Raw genomic sequence first — 24688 nt, forward strand, 5'->3', positions numbered from 1 at the left:
TTGAGCGTTTGAAACATATGGATCAAATACGTTACTTGTAAAGCACGTTCATGAGCAAGTAGAAAAACAAATTAATGATTTTGACGCAAATGTCTATTTTTACTTAGTTATCTATTTCCTGTAGTTTCTATTTTTTGGTAAGGATGTCCTTGTTGTGTATAGAAGAAAATTCACCTATAGCATATGTAGAGAAATCTGTAATAAGTTGAAAAGATTAGTACAAATCATTAAAATGTTAGTGTTAAAATTGACAACACTCCACCCCTTTTTTCAAATTTCAATTTCAGCAGTGTACTAACCAGACCATTTCTAAAAGTTACCTTTTTTTCTCATAACTAGAGATAAGTATACTTGTATGCAAATTTGTCTGCCATTAAATAAAATCATACCGGATCCCATAAAATACATGTTTAATATTTATTTATGTTTTTCTTCGCTCTACTCATACGAACATAAAAAGTGTCTTAATAATACCTAAATAAAACAAAAAGCATGGGATGAGAAATTGTTCTGATCAGTTTAATACGTGACAACTCTGGTCATGTAAATCATGGTCTCTGGATCTCTGAAAAAATGATCTCTTTACAAATATGAAAATGTTAAATCACTGCATTTAATTACATATCTTGAATGCAAAATATACATGTCGATTTGATCAGTAAATTTTTCTCGACAAAGAGAAAAGGCGCGAAATCTAGATATATATGTGTGAAACAGCATAACTGAGTCCAAGCGTATATGCCAATATTTATACGCCAAATTAAGAAATGAATATTCCTGGTAGAGATAATTTAAGGAAATAGAGACATTTCACGTCAGGCGTCAAATGGTCATTTTCAGCTTAGTCTTACCCTTAGCGTCAAATTGGTTAAAATTTTACTTCATCCAAATATCCTTATCGTGATTTGTCAGAAGTCTCACATTAATATCGTTACTGTTTATATTTTTGGGAAAAAAATAGGGTGATTAATCAAATTCAGGTGATTTTTTTATTGTCTAAAAGAAAGTGTACATTTTATTGTTATGCACTAAAAATTACTGTTAACGTCATTTGGCAAAAAATTTTACCATAATATGTCTTGAAGGTACCCCCATTACTACCCTCTTCATATGCAAATGTTAAGAGGTGTTCAGTTTATGAAACAAAGAATTTCAAAATTCATGTCAAGTAAACACCTCTGATAGGAATATAAAGTTGGTAGGTCTGTTAAGAAAAATATATTAGTTATATACATGTATCAAGAGATAATTTAAAGAAAATTAATAGTACTTGTATATGTACAGTCATGAATAAAGAATATAAAATCACATCCTTCAAGGAAGTTGACTTAGTTACATAATGTAAATTACTTGAACGTTTTCTTTAGATTAATATACAATGTGTATATATACAAATGAACATGTATGCAAATTATGTTCATGTTAATAAGTGTATACATATATTTATAACAGTGTTTTGTTCCCTTATGTGTACATTTATTATAGCCATCCTCAATGAATACTTTTGCAAGCAGTCATTTTGATATTACAATTACAGATTGAGTTTATTGATGTCCGATCCAGGTACAGTCCATTTCTCCCAGTCAAGCCCAGAACACAATCAACTGAACAAGTTTAACAGCAATGTGTTAAAGCTGTTGTCCAGTAATGGAACTACCATCACACCATACGGACCAAATATACCTGACGTAGAGATCAGTGAACCTATATGTCAGGCTATATTGTATGATGACATTTCATATTCAAGGTACATGAATAAATTTATAACTAGTTTCAGGCTAAAGTTATAATTTTTGGTAGGAAAAGTGCTTAATTGTTTTAAAACTGTAAAGAGGCTGAGAATTTTCATAATAGACACAGTATTGGTATTTGTATTTCCCATTTATGAATTGACACAATAAAGTCAAAAATACTAAAAAAAAGTATAACAAGGTTAATACGTAGTAATGAAAAATCAAGACTGCCTGACAATGTTTTCTTTGTGTAGACATTATTTATATATAAAAGCAAATTTTTCTATTGCAGCATAAGAATATGGGATCTGATCATTTTAGGGCCAAATGCCCTTTTCCTAATGTTCCTTATTTGGAAGATGAAAACTGCCATTACAAAACTAAGGAGCACAGACAGCCCAATTTTCACAGCTTTCTATGTTATGGTATGTAAAATAGTTATTGATCTTCTTAATGAAACCTGTCTGAAGTAAACAGTGTTTTGTCCAGCTTTATTTTAAGGAGAATGGTTACGTAGTGAATTTATAATATTTGTCATTGTTTGCAGAACTGGCATAAACTTATTCAATCCGATGGACTTTATATAAGAATAAGAAGAAATAGTTTGAGATAACACTCAACCAGAGACTAAATGATGTAGAAATTAGCCAATATAGGTCACCATACAGCCTTCAACGAATAGCAAATAGCCAAAACTTATAAGGCATATATAGCAAGCTAATTGAGGACCTGAAATGAAAAATGTAAAACTTTTTAAGATAGGTAATAAAAAATAAATTAGGAAACCAAATGTGATAAATAGCAACAATTTCCAAAATTTGGTGAACCAGTGAACAGGTTTATTGGCCATGCATCTTCAGTTCAGTTCATGGTTTTGTTTAAATTTGTCATTTTATACTATCAAAATATAAAGGCAAGTTGTATTTCTGCTTCAAAAATATCATAATGCATTAAAACTATTCTTTATGAAGTTAAGCAAACAATCGTACTATTGACTATTGTCATGGTCTCGCAATGTTTCTTTGTAGTATTTTATACATGTAGTTTAAAGTTCAGACAATAGTTATTATCACAGTATTAAGATATATGTTTATTTTATTTTATTTTCCAGGTTTTAACAGTAGCAATTATTAGTGTGTTACGATGTATTGTAGCAATGACAGTAAACGCTGCAAACCCTGCTGGGGATAATGCAGACAAGGTACACCTATATTTACAATGTATATTCTTATGCAAGTCATGTTTTTTTAATTTATTTACAAACACTGTAGACCTTTTTTTATCTCAGTTAAACAGTAAGGGGTCATTCTTATGGAAGTCATGTTTATTCACTTGAAGATGTAAGTAATATTTACCTGTAAAAGTATATTTAAAAGATTATTTTTTTTTCAAAATTTGAATTATCTCCCCTTTATCTTTTCTAAATATGTTTCTTTTAATGTTATTTTAATTTGAAGGATAGACAAGTACTTGTAACACAAAGTTTGCTTTTGATTCCATTTAACTGAGATAAATTTTTTAGAACTCACCTGAAAAAAAGCCACAACAAAAATTACAAAAGGGAGATAACTCAATCATATTCATAGAGTTTTTTTGAAAATTGTAATAACTGAAGTATGATATTTTTTTTGCAGGCAATATGGTTGATACTTAGATTTTTTCTGTTGGCAATGGAAATGTCCATTGTTATATTTGGAATTGCATTTGGTAAGTAAACTCTTTATTTGTATATTCCTATGCTGAAATACACTTTTAAATTACTGACAACTGAAAGTTACAGTTTAATAATTATCATAAAAATGTGAATTCATGACAAGAAATGAGAAATAGTTATAGTGAGTTTCCACTTTTTTCAATTAGAGCCGATTTCAATGAGTATATAGCTAAAGGTAATATCTTTGGTTAGCTTGCCTGCTAGCTGAACCATGAAGTCATTGTTAGGTAAGGTGTACTGCCCTCCTTTCGAAGTAGTGTATTCCTACAGGCAGATAGATTGGTTATCTGTCTGACTAGTCTACTCTTAAAGGAGGGTAGTTCACCTAGCCGAACAGTGACTTCACGGTTCAGATTTCAAGCTACTAACCAAAGATATTACCTTAAGCTACATACTCATTGAAACTCTTGAAACTAAAATTGTTTAGTTGACTGTAACAATCTTCTTTTCAAGCAAATTGTAAAAACTTTTGATAAATATTTTATAGTGTTGCAATCTTTTAATGTTTTGGATTTACTGTTTGGTATCTGCAAGGTTTTTATATATGCATTTTTTATACAACTGCAAATTTTTTTGCGGTCGTATATTGGTATCAAATTGGCAGCGTCATCGTCGTCAGCGTCATTCGAATACAGATGGTTTCCGGATAATAACTTTACTATAAGTAAAAAGAAATGAATAAGATTTTAATACCATGTTTATAGCCACAAAAGGAAGCTTAACTTGAGTAAAAGTGTATGAATCTTTCTGAAATTATACCACAAGATTCCATACTAGTAAGGGATGGTTAGGATGGACTTTGGGGGTTATGGCTCAAACCATTTATGAATTTTGGGGAAAAATGGGAAAAGCAAGGGTTTTTTTCAGGTTAAGGCCAGGATTTTTTAATTTGTTGGTTTACGGATCCGCCGACCCGATTTCGCCGATTTCCAGAATAAAAATAAAATTGACTTTTCATGCTTTTTATTCCCGCCAACCCTTACAAATTCATTTTCCCTGAAAAATAATTAAAATATGAAAGAAATGCATTAATCACTAAAAGCATTGATAACACTTTCTGTTGTGAAAAAATAAAACTTCTAGTTTACATTTCTAAAAATAGACAAATCAATTATCACTGACCTTGAAATGTCTTTTGCGGAAATAAGTTTGAGGAACGAAACCTGTGTTTAAAACCAATTACACAATAAGTTCGTTTCCCTTATTTGTCTTCAGTCCGTAAGATGCATCATCTCATAGAAATAGACTTGTCCAAATGTGGACAGGTGGAAGTTCAAGACATCAAGTTAAAAGTACTGAATATTAACAGATCATAGGAAATTTTCTTGTTTCATAGATAATAAAAAAAAATATCGTCCATTTGGATAAAAAACGGGAATGCATGACAACAGATTTACCCGATGTTCTCGTTTTTCCACTGGACGAGTCTATTACGTTTTTGACACTTGTGTTGAAACATATTTTCGTACGACGTTTTTACATTTTCTTCCTTTAATACCAGTTTTCGTGCTTGAAGATCATTATTCAGTAAGTTTTCTGGAATTGATTAAGAGCTAAGGGATTCTCTGTTTTTAGCTCACCTGTCCCAAAGGGACAAGTGAGCTTATGCCATCACTTGGCGTCCGTCGTCTGTCGTCGTAAACTATTTCAAGAATCTTCTCCTCTGAAACTACTGGGCCAAATACTTTCAAACTTTAACTGAATGTTCCTTAGGGTATCTAATTTATAAATTGTATCCGAAGTTTTGATCTATCAACAAACATGGTCGCCATTGCTAAAAATAAAACATAGGGGTCAAATGCAGTTTTTGGCTTATAACTCAAAAACCAAAGCATTTAGAGCAAATCTGACTGGGTAATATTGTTTATCAGGTCAAGATCTATCTGCCCTGAAATTTTCAGATGAATCAGACAACTCGTTGTTGGGTTGCTGCCCCTGAATTGGTAATTTTAAGGAAATTTTGCTGTTTTTGGTTATTATCTTGAATATTATTATAGATAGAGATAAACTGTAAACAGGAATAATGTTCAGCAAAGTAAGATTTACAAATAAGTCAACATGACGGAAATGGTCAGTTGACCCCTTTAGGAGTTATTGCCCTTTATAGTCAATTTTTAACCATTTTTCGTAAATCTTATTAATCTTTTACACAAATCTTCTCCTCTGAAACTACTGGGCCAAATACTTCCAAACTTTAATTGAATGTTCCTTAGGGTATCTAGTTTGTAAATTGTATCCGAAGTTATGATCTATCAACAAACATTGTCGCCATTGCTAAAAATAGAACATAGGGGTCAAATGCAGTTTTTGGCTTATAACTCAAAAACCAAAGCATTTAGAGCAAATCTGACATGGAGTAATATTGTTTATCAGGTCAAGATCTATCTGCCCTGAAATTTTCAGATGAATCAGACAACCTGTTATTGGGTTGCTGCCCCTGAACTGGTAATTTTAAGGAAATTTTGCTGTTTTTGGTTATTATCTTGAATATTATTATAGATAGAGATAAACTGCAAACAGGAATAATGTTCAGCAAAGTAAGATTTACAAATAAGTCAACATGACGGAAATGGTCAGTTGACCCCTTTAGGAGTTATTGCCCTTTATAGTCGATTTTTAACCATTTTTCGTAAATCTTAGTAATCTTTTACAAAAATCTTCTCCTCTGAAACTACTGGGCCAAATACTTCCAAACTTTAACTGAATGTTCCTTATGGTATTTAGTTTGTAAATTGTATCCGAAGTTGTGATCTATCAACAAACATGGTCGCCATTGCTAAAAATAGAACATAGGGGTCAAATGCAGTTTTTGGCTTATAACTCAAAAACCAAAGCATTTAGAGCAAATCTCACATTGGATAATACTGTTTATCAGGTCAAGATCTATCTGCCTTGAAATTTTCAGATGAATCAGACAACCTGTTGTTGGGTTACTGCCCCTGAATTGGTAATTTTAAAGAAATTTTGCTGTTTTTGGTTATTATCTTGAATATTATTATAGATAGAGATAAACTGTAAACAGCAATAATGTTCAGCAAAGTAAGATTTACAAATAAGTCAACATGGCGGAAATGGTCAGTTGACCCCTTTAGGAGTTATTGCCCTTTATAGTCAATTTTTAATCATTTTTCGTAAATCTTAGTAATCTTTTACAAAAATCTTCTCCTCTGAAACTACTGGGCCAAATACTTCCAAACTTTAACTGAATGTTCCTTAGGGTATCTAGTTTGTAAATTGTATCCGAAGTTATGATCTATCAACAAACATGGTCGCCATTGCTAAAAATAGAACATAGGGGTCAAATGCAGTTTTTGGCTTATAACTCAAAAACCAAAGCATTTATAGCAAATCTGACGTGGGTAATATTGTTTATCAGGTCAAGATCTATCTGCCCTGAAATTTTCAGATGAATCAGACAACCTGTTGTTGGGTTGCTGCCCCTGAATTGATAATTTTAAGGAAATTTTGCTGTTTTTGTTTATTATCTTGAATATAATTATAGATAGAAATAAACTGTAAACAGCAATAATGTTCAGCAAAGTAAGATCTTCAATTAAGTCAATTTGACCAAAATGGTCAATTGACCCCTTAAGGAGTTATTGCCCTTTAAAGACTTTTTTCACAATTTGTTCATCATGTTGACTTACTTTAAAAAATCTTCTCCTTTGAAACTGCTGTAGCAATTTCAGCCAAACTTAGGCTAAATGAGTTTCAGAGTATCTAGTATAAATTATAGACCTAATACGGTATATATGGGGTCAGTAAATTCCATATGGGGTGAGAGTTCCTTGTATGTCAAGAAACATAGCTCCTATGGCTAAAATAGAACATAGGAGAAAATGATTATTTTTTTTGGCTTTTGAAGAAAATAGGACGATCCAAAAAACATTTAAATAAATTGAAAAGCCAAAATAATCATTGATGAGAGATTTAACCAAAAGAATTAAGGTGAGCGATTCAGGCTCTTGAGAGCCTCTTGTTTTGTTAGTGAAGTGACGATTTAATTTCGTCTTTGTCCGTGCACCCCCCCCTTTTAACGGAAAATTATAAGACAATGTCATGCGATGTTTATGACAGCTGAGCATTAAATATTTTATCGAACTAAAATTTAAGAAATGATGACAAAATAGCATAACAAACATTATTAGAAAGGTGAAATATATTTATTTTGCACATTTTTCTGTCTTGAAAGATTTTTTTTTCCGACCGATAAACCCGACTTTTTCATGGAGAAAATCCGTAAACCAACAAATTAAAAAACCGTGGCCTAAAGGACAGTAAAGACAATTTGAAAGCAGTGTAAGGGAGGTAATTCACAAGTAATGTTTGAACAAATTGACACTGCTTTTAAATATTTGTATTTTGTAATTTGCCAATATATGCAAGTTTAGTACTTAATCAACTCCATTGAAAATTTGCCAATAACTTCAGTATAATTGGAAGTTTGCCAATAATTTTAGCATAATTGGAAATTTGCCAATAACTTTGGTATAAGTAAATATAAATCTTTGAAATTTAAACACAAAGTTTGAAACCACAAAAAGGAAGGTTTGGATTGAATTTGGGGGTTATGGGTCCTTTGGTTTAGGAATAAGGGGTATAAAAGGGGCCCAAATAAACATTTTTTTCTAGTGTCCAGACAATAACTTGTGGAACAGTGTATAAAATTGCCTGAAATTGTATCACAATTTTCCACACCACAAAAGAATGGTTAGGATTGGAGTTGTGGAGTTGTGGAGTTATAGTATATGTCATGACTCAATCTGTTTAGGAATTAGAGGCAAAAAAGGGGAAAAACAAGGGTTTCATGGTTAATACAGTACAATTTCTTCAGCTTTGTTTCATTATGTTGGTACTCTTTGCTATTTGTTTACTAGTTCTAGTATAAAATTTTTAAACTGTTTCTAGAAACATCAAATACTGTGTTTTAAATACATATTATAATTAAGAAATTATTATTGTCTTGAGATCATTAGCTGTAAAACTATTTTTAGAAGTTACAATTAATTAATATTAATTTTAACCATGACTGTATGAGTACAATTTTTCTCATTTCAAATTTCAGAAATTAAAAAGAATATTTCTTCAAATATCTTCAATTAATTTTCAACAGCATAGTGTATTTCTCAAAAGCAAAATAAAAATTGTTAAATTTATTTGACCACATTCATTCTGTGTCAGAAACCTATGCTGTATCAACTATTTAATCACAATCCAAATTCAGAGCTATATCAAGCTTGATTGTAGTGTCCATACTTGTCCCGACTGTTCAGGGTTCGATCTCTGCAGTCATATAAAGCTGGTTTTTATCTATATTCATAAAAAAATCAACCTTAACTTATAATGAATATCTTTGGTTGTGTGCTTAAAAATTGTATATGTAGTAAATTTTAATTTTTCAGGTCATCTTGACAGTAATAAAAGCATCCAGAGAGTTTTGCTAGCAACTACATGTATTGCTTTGATTTATTCAGTTACACAGGTATAAAATATACATTATGCAGTTAACTAATGTCAAGTCTTAATTGGTGTTTAAAAAAAGCAAAAAAAATATGATTTCAAATGTTTATTATTTTTTTTTACAAAATGTTGTATGGTGTAAATACAAATTGAAACCATTTTAAATTTTCGTCTTTGTCATAATTGACTGAAATTCCTTAAAACTGATAAGTTTATGTTTCAATTTGATAAATTAAACAAAACTTGAATAAAAGTTAAAATATATGTTAGACATTTTTGACGAAAAAGAAAATGATGGATAAGGCAGTGTGACTCCAGTCTACTGCATTCTTATTTCAGTTTTTGTTTGAAACAGTTGGAAAAACAAGAAAGCTCATGATTTCAGTTGTTAGTGCAATAAAGAAAAAGTCACAATATGAGATTATAGTATAAGAATAAGGAGAAAGTGGAAAATTTTCAATGGGACAATCATCCACCCGAGTCCAAAATGACATGGATTACAGCAATTATTGATCTCCAAACTTTTTTTTGGACAATTACAATAACCCCTACTGTAAAGTCAGATTAAAAAGACCTCAACAGGGCAAAATACAAAACAAGAGTGAAATCCAACAACTTGATGTATGGATAACAAAAATGAAACAAATATGACAGACAGCAGTCATCACAAACAACTAAATTACAAGCTTCTGACATTGGAAAAAAAGATTATAAAAGTCAAACATTTTTGTGAAAACTTAACCACTCCTCACTAACATGGGAGTGCTAGTTTCGTCTTGAACCATTGATTAATTAAATCAAATTCCTTAATCATATGTAACTAGTTCATCCTATGATCAATCATTGGAACTACTGTATGTAAAAAAACTATCTTATGTTTTGTTGTACATTATTCAGGGTACACTAGAATTCACAAGTCCGGATCCTAAATTCCATGTCCAGAAACCAGGTCAAGGCATAAATGTCACAGCAATAGATTATGATATATTTGGACATGGAGGCATGATCTTTTGGCTGACTAGTTCATTATTCTTTTTTGTGGTAAGAGAAGATAGTTTGTTTAATGAATAAAAGATATAGGTAAACATTGCAAATAAATGCATTTACATTATGTTAAGGTGGTACCTAACACTACAGGGAGATAACTCTGTAAAGTTAGCTAAACGCTTTAATTACGTTGTGTTGTAAAAGAAATATTAAGCTTCTCAATGATCAAAATTGGTGTTTGTCAAATTGCTATATAACCAGTGTATTTTTTCTGACAAAACTGTTGGTTCAAAATTTTTTAAATTTTTATATTTTTATTAAAGTCTCAAAGTAAATACTTTGACAAAATTTTATGAAAATTAAACGAGCCAAATTAATTTTAGTGAAAGTGTTGGGTACCACCTTAAGTAAACTACTAAATCTGGGTCCAAACCCTAATTTGACATGCATTTTAAAAAGTGTACATCATATTTAACATGTGTGCTAAGTTTCAAGATGATGTGACCAGAGCTTCATTGTAAACTTCATTCACCCATAATATTATCATGTTACTGACTTGAAAAATCATTATGCCCTCCTCCTATAAAAAAAACCAATATATTGAACTGAATTTATAAGCAATAACAGTAAAATAAAGCAGTAAAAGAACAATTTATCTGTGTTAATAGGTAAAGCTTTTTAGTTCTACCACTTTAAAATAGTCTGCTTTACTTCTGATACTTTTTCTAAAATAAAAACTTACCAGCATGATATAACCAATAGTGTAGAAAGTGGTATTAAACAATGAAAATCAATCATGTAATTTGAAAAAAGGTATATATAATTGAAAAAAAAGGATATAGGGTATCCAAACAAGACACAAAATCAGTACATGCACAGCAATAAACCATACAAAAAGCAAAGGAACAGCTCTTTTACCAGTACCAGGTTTGGTGTATTCAAAGTTTCCATAACCATTATGGTCTGATTTGTAAATAACAGTATATTGCTTTAGCTAATAATAGATATTTGTTTTTCTAAAAAACGAGGTTTTCATGCAGTATAATAGAACTTTTTTTGCACTTCTTATTATTTCAAAATCTTTATAACTATCTTTACTATACAAAAGAAAATCTGTTTCCATAATTGTTAACCTTTTATTTCTTTTAAAGGTGTATACATGTATATTTATTTTACCGTGGACTTCGTTGAAAGAGAAGCTGGCTCTTCCACGTAAGTTTTATGTATTCATTATGCATTTTTATGCCTGTTTTATTGGCATTATGTTTTCTGGTCTGTGCGTCTGGCCATTCGTCCGTTCGTTCGTCTGTCTGCCGTGCGTCCCACTTCAGGTTAAAGTTTTGGTTAAAGTTTTTGGTCTAGGTAGTTTTTGATGAAGTTGACGTCCAATCAACTTGAAACTTAGTACACATGTTCCCTATGATATGATCTTTCTAATTTTAATGCCAAATTAGAGAATTTACCCCATTTTCATGGTCCATTGGACATAGAAAATGATAGTGCGGATGGGGCATCCGTGTACTGGGGACACATTCTTGTTTTTATTAATTTATTTGAAAATAAATGAATCAAAAGTATTCAAATGAGTTCCTTTGCACAGTTTATGAAGAATAATTGTAGGGAAAGTTTTAATTCAAATATTCATTTATTGCATCGTGGAAATGTAACACATCAAATATGATTCAGTGTTCATTATAAAAAAAATAATTCTGCATGTTAATTATTTATAGATAAGAAATTTAAAGTTGGATTTTAAATTCAGATATTTGTATACAAAATAATAAGTACAATGTACTGTAAATTGATTTAAGGAATGACTGTAATATTTTTTTATGTCTATGAAGAAATAACATAAAAAATTTGGTGCACACTGAATAACGCGTGTAGCGGGTTATTTAACAGTGTACACCACATTTTTTATGTTATTTCGAATAGACAGATAAAAAATATTACAGTCATTTCTTATAATTTAATTCTAAATTCCATTTTAAACCGTAGAAAACCATGAAAAACCGTTGATGACGTCACGGTCACATGACTAAATTATGTCTATGGGCTCATAACTAAATAACGTCAGCCAATCAGAACATGTGTTACATCCAAAATTAAATTATTCATTGATGACAAATTCTATTTCAGCCAAGAAATCCTTTTATTGGTATTGTTTTTTTCTTGCCATGTTAAACCTGACACAGGCTGTTGGAAGTGGCTTGTTGTATAAAAATATAGTCAATGGCATGTGGTAAGTTTAATATTTTCTCATGTATTACAGTGACTTGACTGTTAGTGTTGCTATCCACCAATTGCAATTCATTCAAAATTTTGACCAAATTGCAATTTGTTTTATTAAACCAAATTGTTCAACTGGTCAGAAATTTGAACCAACTGCTGTAGAAAACCACAGTCAAGTCGTGAAAGTGCAAGGTGATAAAATAAAACATACTTACAATCCTATAAGACTTTAACTCCACTTTATTGATGGTATTACCTAATCAGTCTATCAATCTGTATAGTTACATTATAGCCATTACAATACTAAAGGTGAACTGTTTTATTTTTAATTGCTATAAAAATGTCCAAACTAAGCTTTTATATAGTTTTTCTTTCGAAAAGTATTCTATATTCATAAGAATCACACATTATGTGAATAAAAACATTTCATATTCAGTAAAATATTTGTGAAATTGCAATATGTTTGTAGGAAGGGGAGATAATCTTTTTTGGTTTCAAAAAATCTTTATTCAAAAGAATAGTATTTTAGGTTATCTCCCCAAGGAAACTTATCAATAGCATATTGTTATTTCACACGTATTTTACTGAATATATGATGTATTATTTTAAATGATATATGATTCTTATAAATATAAAATCCTTTTCGAAAGAAAAACTATATAAAAGCTTAGTTTGGACATTTTTATAGCAATTCAAAATAAAACAGTTCACCTTTAGTATGGTAATGGCTATAATATAACTATACAGATTGATAGACAAATTTAGTAATAACATCATTTAAGTGGAGTACAAGTCTTATAGGATTGTAAGTATATTTTATTTTATCACCTTGCACTTTCACATTTTGACTGAACAATTTGTTCAATATTCTGACCAGTTGAACAATTTGATTTTATAAAACAAATAGCAATTTGGTCAAAATTTTGAATGAGTTGCAATTGGTGGAGAGCAACACTAACAGTCAAGTCACTGTAAAAGTAAAATAACAAAATACCAAACTCTGAGTAAAATTCAAATGAAAAGACTATAAACAAATGGCAAAGTCAAAACTCAAAACACATCAAACGAATGGAAAACATGTATCACTATGAATATTTGTGTCTTTATATGTTGTTGTAAATCATAAATAAGAAATTCAAGTTGTTAACTTTAACTTAGGTATAGTGTATTATAGTAAATGATAAATTATGACTGTGAAAATTGAAACAAATCACATCATACTACTGACTGCAGTGACTGGTATAAACAAAACAGTAAAAATCAATTTATTTAAAAAGAAAAATTATTGGGGGGATGGAGGGAATGTTTTATCATGGTTTGCTTGATATTGGTCCTGCCATCTCAGGAACCAGATAACCAAATTATAAATATGACAGCAATTGAAATATCCTTTTACTACAAAATTGGAAATATATATACATGTATGGAAATTCATATTATTCAATCCCAATAGTAGTCCATTATACAATTAATTTAAAATGTAGAGAGTCTTATAAAAACAACACTTTAGGGACTGCTGCAGAAATTTTATTGATTGACATGTTTCAGTGCCTAGGACACCGTCATCAGTATGAAAACAATACATAATATCATGCTGAAGTATAAAATCATCGGGTTGTAAAAATTTAAACGTCAGAATGTTACTATGGTAAGTAATGTTATAAATAGCAGCTGAAACTGAAAGTGAAAGCTCATTGTGCTAATCAATAAAATTTCTGCCACAGTCCTTAAAGTGTTGTTGTTATAAGACTCTCTACATTTTATGTTTTTATCATAACGACCCTGCATACCCTAGGTATCCACTTTAGGAACTCTACGGTACCACAGATTCACCAGGCGTTGGTTCACTTTCGTTTGTAATTTAAATAATTTAAAAGATTTGTGCATGTTTTACATATTTCAAGTTTTGCACTTTGATCAGTATAGGCTCTTCCTCTTTTAAATACTATTTGTTGAAGTTAAACGCAGCATTATGTATTGCATTGATATAAATTTGAAACAAAAAATATACATATAATATAAATATATAAGTACATCTTAACAAGTGACAACTCCAAGACAGATACATTCATTAGATCACCAGTGAAGGTGAAACACAGCTGAAAAATAGATATTATATTCTTAATGATTCTTAAAATCCGCAAAACAATGTTAAATCTGCAAATTTGGCCGGGATTCAAATTCATGCTCTTAGGATATAGAGAAAACACCACCTGCACTGTGTCCAGAGCTCTAGACCACTCAGCCAAGTAGACTGATCTTGTAATTATATACACATTAATTTCAATATAAAACTGTGCAAGTCCAATTATATAAAGAAAAATTTTAAGAAAGAAGAAAATACATATACATGTATATCATTGTATTAAAAATTATTCACATTACTGTAAACCAACTTATTTTCGCGAGCGATTTATTTTCGCGACTTTCGCGAGTAGAAAAATAACGCGAATATAAATCGTCGCGGATATGTAAAGCTTGGATCTTTCATTATTAAACTACATTAGGTAAATTACAAAATCGCGAAATTAAATTGCCGCGAAGTGGGCTAGAAAGGGTAAAACGCGAAATAAAGTATCCGCGAAAATAAGTTGGTTTACAGTATCTACATTGTTCACACATATATAAATATGTCTTATCAATTTTTCAGTGTGGTTGATTTGACTGCCTATATTTATTTTACCTGTTTTGCACCTCTAGTCTACATGGTGTTCCTGCATAATTTTTTAAGGTATGTTGTATGTTGAACCGCTTAAGCTCATCAGTCTAATGTGGCTTATTTTCCACAGAATTAATTGCAATTACCAGTTATCTTATAAGATTATAAGAAATATTATGAAGTTCACTAAGATTAGGATTCCGAAGAAACAAGGGTTTGCATACTAGATTACATTTTAAATATTATTGGTGTTGTAAGGAAAATTATCATTGGCATGCTTTCAAGTTTTGAAAAGTTAGTGGTTGTCATGGTCAGCTAAACATGCTAAATATGATTTAATTTTCTTGTGAACATTATGAAAAGTGATAATAGTTCATAAACATAACCAAATATTATACATGAAAGAATGAAACTGGGCTGACTTTGAACACAAATGTATTTATGTCTATCTTTTTATTGATGAAAATGCAAAATGAATAATTAATGTGAGTTTATACCTATGGGATGTTTTAAGTATGGTATGGGATGTTTTAATTATGGTAGATATATACATAATTGATTAACATTTACACCTTTCAGAACATCTCAGACAAGAATATTGTTTTCCTATAAAAATCAACAAGATGAAGTAGCAGAAGACGATAATGTTAGTATGCCGTATGCTGCCAACAGGAAAGCAGAAGACACAGATAGTTTTGTGGGAAGTTATGACAGTACACATTTTGATCGCCATAATATTCTAAGTACAAGTGTTCAGAACCAACTGATTGACAATTCAATGAATGCAATAGCAGAGGACTTTGGACCACCCAGTTTTCCATCAAATTCATTGTACCAAGCAAATGCATAGTATTATATTGTCATGAATTCCCACTAACGCAAATCCAAGTGAATCCAGTCATTTTGAATTATGTTGGCTTTCGTAGTTTTCACAAATGGCAACTAGATATATACTTATATTAATAGTTTTGGGCTTTTTTTCCAAATAATACTCCTGAGGTTCTTCAAATCAAAATAGTTGCAATATTATTGGCTTTTTAAATTTCAGTATAATATGATTCATCTGTAAACAAATGTTATCTTGATAAAAACTGACAGACAATTTTGAAGCTTTAATACTGATTTTGTTTGTAAATGTTGTGATGCTGAATTTGTAATAAATATATATTTAAAAGTATACTTGTTGAGAGCTTCTTATAGTCAAAATCAAGTTCTATTCTAATCACTTGGTGACCTTAAAACAAATGAAATGCATATCAGCAGAGTGTTACCAGCTTCAAAAGTAACTTTGGCCACAGTTATTTCATAAAACATTTATTGTAGTAGGCAATAAATAGAAATATAATAAATTTGACTTTTTATCAAATTAGTGGTCATCCTCTTGGTGGTTGCACTGTTTAGGTTTTAATTGTGTTTTAGTTATTATGACATACAAGTAGGGTCTAGATTATAGAGATTTGTGTGTATATAATAAAATTGAGAAAGGAAATGGGGAATATGTCAAAGAGACAACAACCGTTTAAACCAAAGAGCAGAAAACAGCCCAATACAGCAAAAAATTCCTGCACTCAGAGGCAGGCTTTAACAGGCCCCTTAACAAAAATGTGTACTAGTCCAATGAAAATGGACATGATTCTTAAGTAATTTAACATATAAATGAACAAAAATTAAAAACACATACAGACTAACAAAGGTCAGAGGCTCCTGACTCGGGAACAAGCGCACAAATTGTGGCTATGTTAAACATACTTTGTGAGATCTCTACCCCCTACCTATACCTATAATTGAATAAACAAACACACAGTAAAACTGGTTTAACCTAACACAACTTGTGCTGGAAATAAGACAGGCTATCTAGACCTTGCATTGGTAGATGTTGTTTGTCTGTTTTTTTATCACATGACTCTTGTACTCATGTGTCGATTGTTGATTCAATCAAATGTGGTATTGATTATTATGGGTTTATCACATGACTGTTGTGTTGAGTCAACAGTTTAATGTTGTATCCAGTATTTTGGGTGATTCCTGTTATCATTTAATTTATTCTATTCTTATATTAATTTTAATGCTACATGTCATTAATGCAAAAGGATATGAAAGCCAAATGAAAATGTGTGCATGCAACATTATTTTAAAAATGTTATTACCAAAGATGTATACACTGACATTCAAACATTGGTCTTGCACTTCTCAGGAAGCAAAAGAAAACACCTACAAAGTTTTAAATAGGCAAATCTATTTACAATACAAATCTTTCACTTGGTGATAATCGATGATTGAGCTAACATTGACGCAGTACACTATTTTAAAATGACAAAAAAAGTTATTTTTTTCAAGTTTTATTTGGTTCTGTAAGATATACAAGACAACAATACAAGAAAACACCACACAGTATATAACTGACAATTGTACAAAGATTTATTGAGAAGTGTTCTCTTTTGAATTAAAATGATTTCCAACATGATGTTATTTTCCAGTGTTTCAAGGAATATTTGCATACACTGTTACCTCTGTTGCTTCCACACACACATTCACACACCTTACATTCAGAATATAATTTTCACTCATTTACACTTCAATAACAACAATTTTTTACAGTGTCACAAATATTGTTTTTGTCTAGAATAAATATTATCACACTTTACTCTGGTCCAAAGCAGTGTTCATTGAGTGGTTCCTGTACATTCCACATTTTCCTAGATGCTGAAAATTATAAAGGTTAAAACAATTATTATTTTGTGTAATAAAAAAATGAATAAATTTTAATTTTAAAATTAGGAACAAAAATGTTTGTTTTTTTTATATTTGGTTGATATTTATCCCATTAGAAGTTCTAAAACATCTCTGAATACACATACAAATGTAACTGACATTTTAACTCTTATCAACTGTAAAAGTACATGTATACAGAACAAAGGTTGCCGGTACATGTATTAATTTAGTTGGCCCTACTGACTAAGGTTGGGGTCATAGAGTTTTACCCTTGCCTATCATACTGTAATGAATAGTTATACATGTACAGTTACAGACTTTTGCTCTAAACACTTTCACATTTATTGAGCTCCTATTGGTATGTGAGTTTTCTAAATGGAGTAACAGATTGATTTTTATGCTTGGTCCAACTCTGCCGATTGTTGCCAAAATTACAGACTTAGACTTAAAAACACCTTCCCATATTTCTGATTTCTAGTACTGGAGTCTATGATGAGTTAGTTAATTGCTACGCTAATTATGCAGAAATTACAGGCTCCTAACATTATGACTTCAAGCTTTTTTTTCTTTCAGACTGACACAAAATCTAGTTTTTTTAGACACAATAGATTTGGTGATGTGCTTAATTATATGTGATGTCTCTTTTAATGTAACTCTATACAAGAAAACACCTTGATCATCTGTATAACTTATATAAAATGAGATTCAACACGTGTAGTTTTTGTACTAAAGCATGGTTAAATAATTTTTTAATTGAAATATGATTTAGATTAAATTAATCTGTAAAGTTAATCATTGCATTATCTTGGAGCATGGAACAAAGTTAAGAATTTGTAACATAATCAACCGAGTAACTTACATTTGAGAATTTTTGTGTTCGTCCATGAAAACTTTTAGGCATATTGTGTACTGTTGGTACTCGTGATCCATAGTCTTGACCACTCGTCCTATACATTGGATGTTGTTGTTTACCTCCATAACCTTGGAACCATCCTGTAATCAATAAGAAAAATTTCTTTATATGTTTTACTTTGTCAACATATTTAGATACATCAATAGAACTTTTTTTAAATTAAGATTGCATTTTTTTAATTGTGAATTTGTTTTATTTTGGCTACTCATGTTTTGTTTTTCTTTATCCACACCAAAATGTATATGAATGAATTATTTTTTTTTTTTTTAAATATATAAAACTGACCATAAAAATAAATGAAAGATAATTTATAACCATAAGTCAAAAAATAGTGATACTAATTTCAAGAATGCATTTAAATGATATTTTAGTTAATTTAATCAGGAAGGGTAATTACGTTAATTAACCTTATACAAATACATATTATAATAACAAGATGGATTAAGGCATTCAATGGTGTAACAATAAGTTTTAAATGACCAGCTGATTTAGACACATTCATGAAAATTTATGGTAACATTTAAAAAAAATCAATACATATTATGTGAATTTGTAATTCTATTTCATTTCCTTAGATTACTTCTTTCTAAATAACATAGTGTTGTTTAATTTGATGGTTTTTTTTAAATTCTTCTAATCCTATATTGTGTCAAAGTTTATTCTATATGCATGTATTCATAATCCTTCATCAATAACTAATTGAAAAATGTATTTTCAAATTTTGATATGAAACCTTTGTGTGTTTAGAATTAATACAAAATTTTACAGACACTTATAAACTCCATGACTCAACCTTTAGTCCGTACATGTATATAAAGTATTATTTTCAATTGTATTTGTGTCTTTTTTTCCAAACAATGTTTCTCCATTATGGGTAGCATTTGTAATTGTGTTTACTAACCAGGATTGTCAAATCTCTGTGGTAAATGTTCATCTGTTTTGTAGTATTCTGAAGTTTTTGCTCCGTCTGGGACACCTCCCGGTCCTATATTTACAGCCTCCTGAGAAAAGAAAAAAAAAACAACACTGTAAATTCTGAATTTCATGTTCACTTGTATTATAACTGTCAACTGTATTTAGTATTAACCTAGTCCAAATAATTATGACGTCTGGTAAGGCTATTATATTTTTTTTTCTGGGACGCCTTCCTATAACGTAGGAAGGCGTCCCAGAAAAAAATTAAAATAGCCTTGCCAGACGTCATAATTATTTGGACTAGTATTAACCATATAAACATTCTGTTTACACTGTTTGTTTGGAAGGAAATGTGACCCCAAATATACATTTATAAATATATTGAAATTGAAAACAAAAATAACCCATTAAAAAAAAATCATCAATCATAAATTAGAAGGAAGCATGCAGATGATGCAGAAAAAATATAAGAACCATGGACAGTACACTTTAGGAGACCTTGTACTTTGTAGTTTTAGGTTTTTTTTATAGATTAAGATAATGAACATCTGTTAAGTCAGTCGAGGTCGTTAAACACTCCATCATTATATCTGACATGTCTGACTGTTTAATTATTGACAACTAAAATATGTAACAATTCATGTTTGTGGTTTTCAAAATTGACAAAAAAGTCATTTAAATAAATATATGATGGAAATTGTCTATTAATATTATTTTTGTGAAATTAAAGATTTTTCTTACCTGCTGAGTGTCTGCCATTGTTATTTGTTTGATAATTTGGTATCTATTTATCTTGCAACTATATACTCTTGTTAAACTGTTGTTGTTAAGGTATGTTGCTAACGACTAACACTTCCGCTTCCGATATTATCATAGGTGCGTTCTGAGGAATATCGCAAACAGTCATTCCAAAACATGTAATTTCTTGTCCCCACGAAAAACTTCGTTGGGAATTTGTTAATTACAGTATTTCTTATTTTTTTAATCTTCATAATTAAAATTGAAATACCAAAATTTCCTAATATCATTTATTTGAAATTACATACTCTCTATGGGGGTCCTCTACAGTCTCTACATATCATGTTTGCCGATTCTGGAAAAATAAATAAATACAGATTTAGATTTTCCTTATCGTTTTTGCTTTATTGGTACAAATAATTTTAAATGTTTAAAGCAACACAAAAATATTTTTTTTATATCCGCTTATCTAATTACAATGTAATCACTGGCGGATCCAGAATTTTTCGTAAGTGGGGGCCCACTGACTGCCTAAGAGAGGGTCTGCTCCAGCAACCATTTTTTTTTTTACTAAATCCGCCTCTGGTAATCTATACCATTATTTTACTAGTGATCGTGTACTCGCGTATAACGATCACAAAGGTGTATGAAAATAAGAAAGTAGTTATAACCAACACTGAATTTTTTTTATATTAGGTAGCCTATTTATATGATTGTACTTGACTGAGAGGCATTAGCTACCTTTTGACAAAACATTTATAATAAACTGTAAAATTTTCTTTGTTTTAAACTTTTATAAAAGCGAATTATGAAATAGTATTTAGCTATCAACATGCAGTCACTCAGTGTAATTCACTTTCATCAAATAAGCTTAAAATGTCGTAAATGTATAATTTGCTTGCAAGACAATTTATAATTGCATAATATGCAACTTAATCAAAAACGTATTCATCCGACCTCAGCTGTGGATGGGTTACGCATTTTAAAAGTATTGTCAATTAGCAAAAAAGAAAAGAAAAGTATGTCAACAATGAATCAATCAATGAAATCAAATCAAACGTACAGACCTAAAAGAAATCGCCGTTATACGATAGCACGTGGTTGTCTCTGTCTTTGTCTCCGTCTCTGTAATTATATCGGGGATTCGAATTTTGCAGCTAACGCTTGAAACAGTTTTCTATATATTTTCATACTTATCAAAATGATTTTAAAGAGATGTATATGATTATATATATAATTTTTTACATATGCCAGGTTTTTTTTTACAATCCATGTAAGTAGTAGAGTGGTACACAATCTGGCCACCTTTTTTGCTGGCTGCATTTTCGCTCGAAACCTATAATAATAGATATCAAAGGTACCAGGATTTATAACTTTATTCGATAGACGCGCGTTTCGTCTACATAAGACTCACCAATGACGCTCAGATCAAACAATTTAAAAGCCAAACAAGTCTAAATTTAAAGAGTATTATGGACCCAAATACGGCTAAGGTAATCTACTTCTGGGATAAGAAAATCATTAGTTTTTCGAAAATTTCAAAGTTTTGTTATTAATAATTAGTTTTCTAGATATTTCAAGGAAGTTTTTCTTCTCTTTTGGGGTGTTACCTTTTTAGTAAATTTTATTAAGAATTTTAACTTATAGAAGATAGAACTGCGAGAGCAATTACTATATTTAGTATACAAACGAGGAGAAGTTAATTTTTTTTTAACATAGAAATAAGATATGGATGTTATTTTTTTTTTTGACTAAGTTGATATTAGTTGATACAAAGGTTGATTAGTTTATATTGTACGACTATATTCAGACAAGTTCATCGGACAACCTCTCTCTTTGAAGGACATTTAACAACAAATCGGTAACAGTTGAATGTTTGCATATCGTAGACGTAAGTTAATTTTGCTTCAACAATTTACATACTCATGATAATTACATAAACTTACGCATAGAAAGACATTTTGTTTAAAACTCGACATAAATAAAATATGTTTATTTCAAACTTCGTATATTCGATTTATAGATAAGTAAAAACATAAAGTTTTACTCTCCGATCTTTACTTTACCTTATTGTCGTTTGGATGCATAAGTACCCGGTCACGCCCACTCTGTGTTTTTTGTTAGATATATTTCTATTTGCATTCATCTAAAGAATAAAGTCTTTTTCAGTTCGTTCTGGTGTTGTACTGTTACGCCACTGTCCTAGGTTAGAAGAGGGTAAGAATGTTTAACCAACCCACATTCTGTATGTATGTGTCTGTCCCAAGTCAGGAGCCTGTAATTCAGGGGATGTCGTTTGTTACTGTGTAACATTTTTGTTTGTCGTTTTTTTTTGGTACATAAAATAGGTCGTTAGTTTTCTCGTATGTTCTAGCTATGAAAATACGGATTGTCAAACAGAAAACAGGCCATAAAACATGTAAAAATAATCTTGATGCACTTAAAAACCATCTTTGAAGGCTAAATTAGCACTCATCTGTCCTATTTAAAAAATCCACAGGGGCCAAAATGCGAAACTAAACTCCTAACTGTGTATTGCTACCTGAATATATACATAGTTATACAATTTCCAATACAAATATCAGCCAGCCTCCATAGGCTTATGAAGCACTTTGATATTTTTTTTTTTTTATTTAAGATCTATTATTTTCTATGGAAGTTATTTATCACTGTCATTTTTGCATAAAGTTATTTTTTTTTTAAGTAACAGATACATTTTGTGTACGAATGTTTAAGATATCAATAACGAATTTTGCAACTAATGTTTCTCCTGTACTGAATAGGGTTTTAAGTTTGTACAGGGAATAACTGTGCAATTTATAATCAATTTGTCTTTACCAAATGACAATACGAATTATCATTGTTATTATAAACATCTAGGCGCAAAGCTTAACTTCAGGTATGGACCCGCGATATCGCGGGTATGGTCTAGTCTTGATAACGACCTACATAACCTATTAATATTTTTAGCTTATTTTGATTCATAACTAATGCTATTCCGACTTAATGTATCAATTTTAAATTGTAGATTTTTTTTTATATCACCTGAGTACATCCTCAAAAAAGAGTTTTTAATTCAATAGATGCAAAATCTATATAAAAAAAATAATCAGAATACTGTTATTTCATGTGATGTCCAATTTGTTTAGAGAAAAAAACACGCTTTTTTTAAATCCTTTATTTTGTAGAAAGAAAAAAATGATTTGATACATTTCGTGCTTTTTTTTTAAATTCCAAACTAGGACTGATCATAACTAGCTGTGTTTCTCTACTACTGAGAAATATTTATTTTGTTATGAATTTCACCGCTTACAATTATATACTTTTTGTTTATTTTATACATGATCTTTTAAGTAACAGTGAAGGTTTATTTAATTTTGGTTTGTTTCGTTCGATTCGGTCCACTTTTCTTCCATTTCGCACTTTACAGGGACCGCTCTTCTGACCCCCCCCCTTTTTTTTATTTGGTGAAAATTTTGAAATTTCACCAAATCCCACTTTTTAAAAATTTTGAATTGATAAGTGTTACACGGACCGAAATTGCTTTATAATACGTTGTAGGTAAAATAATAATTCCCAAATGTATCATATAATATATTCATAGTATAAAAGACATATCGTAAAAATTCTTGTCTTGTCTTATACACCTTATCGCTATTCCCGGCTGACCCGTCCGCTTGAACTTTTGACGTCAACAACAATCACTTTTCCATTGTGGCGTCAGACATTTTGTTTTATGACGTCAAAATTTTACGGGAACCTGTGTGATTTCCAGCAATGGCGGACAAATAGCGATAAGGTGTATTCTGACATAGTTAATAAAGAGTTATGACCATCACAGATTTACCATACGACCATTCTAAACATTTTTGATGTTTTAGTTAGGCAGCAACCATTTGATTTTCTGGGGGGGGGGGGGGGGGGGGGGGGCTATGGTTTTTTTTTCCTGTGCAAACTTTTTTTTTCGCCTTCGGCGAAGAACAATCTATTTTTTTAGCGACAAACCGAAGACAATTTTTTTCTTTTAATTTTAGCATTACATATAGTGGCAGCTGAGGGTGAAACAAACAATTTTTTTTACTCAGGGTCCAAAACAAATTATTTTTTTCACCAAAACCTGGAAACAAACTTTTTTTTCCAAAAAAAACCATAGCCCCCCAGAAAATCAAATGGTTGCTGCCTTACGACCATCATTCTCGAATTTTCATATGACTATTTTACGAAAATTCGAATGATTTTATGCATCAAATTTTATTTTAATATCAACGTACTAACGAAAGTATGTAAGAGAAAAGTGGTTTGGCTCAAATATACCTTATACTGCAAGAAAATCGGAAAAATTCTGACCTTTAGAGTTGTCTCCCTTTTTCGACTAACCGTTACTTCACGTTACGACCATCCGCTTACCACCAGTGTTTAATAGAACCAGTTGTAATCACTAGTTCCATTATCTCTTTAAACTATGCATGTGTTTTTATGTGTATTCTCATATTGTTTATAAGTCACTATTTTTATAATGACTTATAGATTAAAGAAGTATTTTTATACTCTTAGTTGGAAATACAACTTTTAATACAAAACCGAAAAGCTTATTTGTATGCAGATCATTTGACGACAAAACAGTT

At 30.4% G+C, this 24688-nt stretch overlaps 2 protein-coding genes across 2 annotated transcripts; one reads left to right on the forward strand and one right to left on the reverse strand.

Annotated features, from left to right (window-relative positions):
- The first annotated feature begins 10 nt into the window (after nucleotides 1–10).
- On the forward strand, nucleotides 11–15960 carry LOC139512178 (transmembrane protein adipocyte-associated 1 homolog). The gene is made up of 11 exons (XM_071299597.1): nucleotides 11–137; nucleotides 1538–1747; nucleotides 2026–2158; nucleotides 2845–2934; nucleotides 3368–3440; nucleotides 8850–8929; nucleotides 9805–9948; nucleotides 11046–11106; nucleotides 12034–12136; nucleotides 14777–14857; nucleotides 15365–15960. The coding sequence occupies exons 2-11, from the start codon at nucleotides 1551–1553 to the stop codon at nucleotides 15633–15635; spliced, it is 1233 nt and encodes a 410-aa protein (XP_071155698.1). The 5' UTR covers nucleotides 11–137; nucleotides 1538–1550; the 3' UTR covers nucleotides 15636–15960.
- Nucleotides 15961–17108: 1148 nt separating this feature from the next.
- Nucleotides 17109–20192, reverse strand: LOC139512189 (piercer of microtubule wall 1 protein-like). Its single transcript, XM_071299606.1, has 4 exons — nucleotides 20067–20192; nucleotides 19312–19411; nucleotides 18357–18490; nucleotides 17109–17488 (listed from the first exon to the last, which is right to left on the reverse strand). Exons 1-4 carry the CDS (start codon nucleotides 20082–20084, stop codon nucleotides 17420–17422), a joined length of 321 nt encoding a protein of 106 aa, XP_071155707.1. The 5' UTR covers nucleotides 20085–20192; the 3' UTR covers nucleotides 17109–17419.
- Between the last annotated feature and the right edge of the window lie 4496 nt (nucleotides 20193–24688).

The sequence above is a fragment of the Mytilus edulis genome, chromosome 1 (genome assembly GCF_963676685.1).
Source record: "Mytilus edulis chromosome 1, xbMytEdul2.2, whole genome shotgun sequence".
Taxonomy (NCBI): Eukaryota; Metazoa; Mollusca; class Bivalvia; order Mytilida; family Mytilidae; genus Mytilus; species Mytilus edulis.

Excerpts from the sequence above, each read along its gene's own strand:
- LOC139512178 (XM_071299597.1), top strand. The coding sequence starts at position 1,551 with ATGTCCGATCCAGGTACAGTCCATTTCTCCCAGTCAAGCCCAGAACAC. Across the intron at positions 3,441-8,849 it reads TATATTTGGAATTGCATTTG|GTCATCTTGACAGTAATAAA; the intron begins GTAAGTAAACTC and ends TTAATTTTTCAG. Across the intron at positions 12,137-14,776 it reads AATATAGTCAATGGCATGTG|TGTGGTTGATTTGACTGCCT; the intron begins GTAAGTTTAATA and ends TCAATTTTTCAG.
- LOC139512189 (XM_071299606.1), bottom strand. Across the intron at positions 18,491-19,311 it reads ACAGAGATTTGACAATCCTG|GATGGTTCCAAGGTTATGGA; the intron begins GTTAGTAAACAC and ends TATTGATTACAG. Across the intron at positions 17,489-18,356 it reads GAACACAAAAATTCTCAAAT|CATCTAGGAAAATGTGGAAT; the intron begins GTAAGTTACTCG and ends TATAATTTTCAG.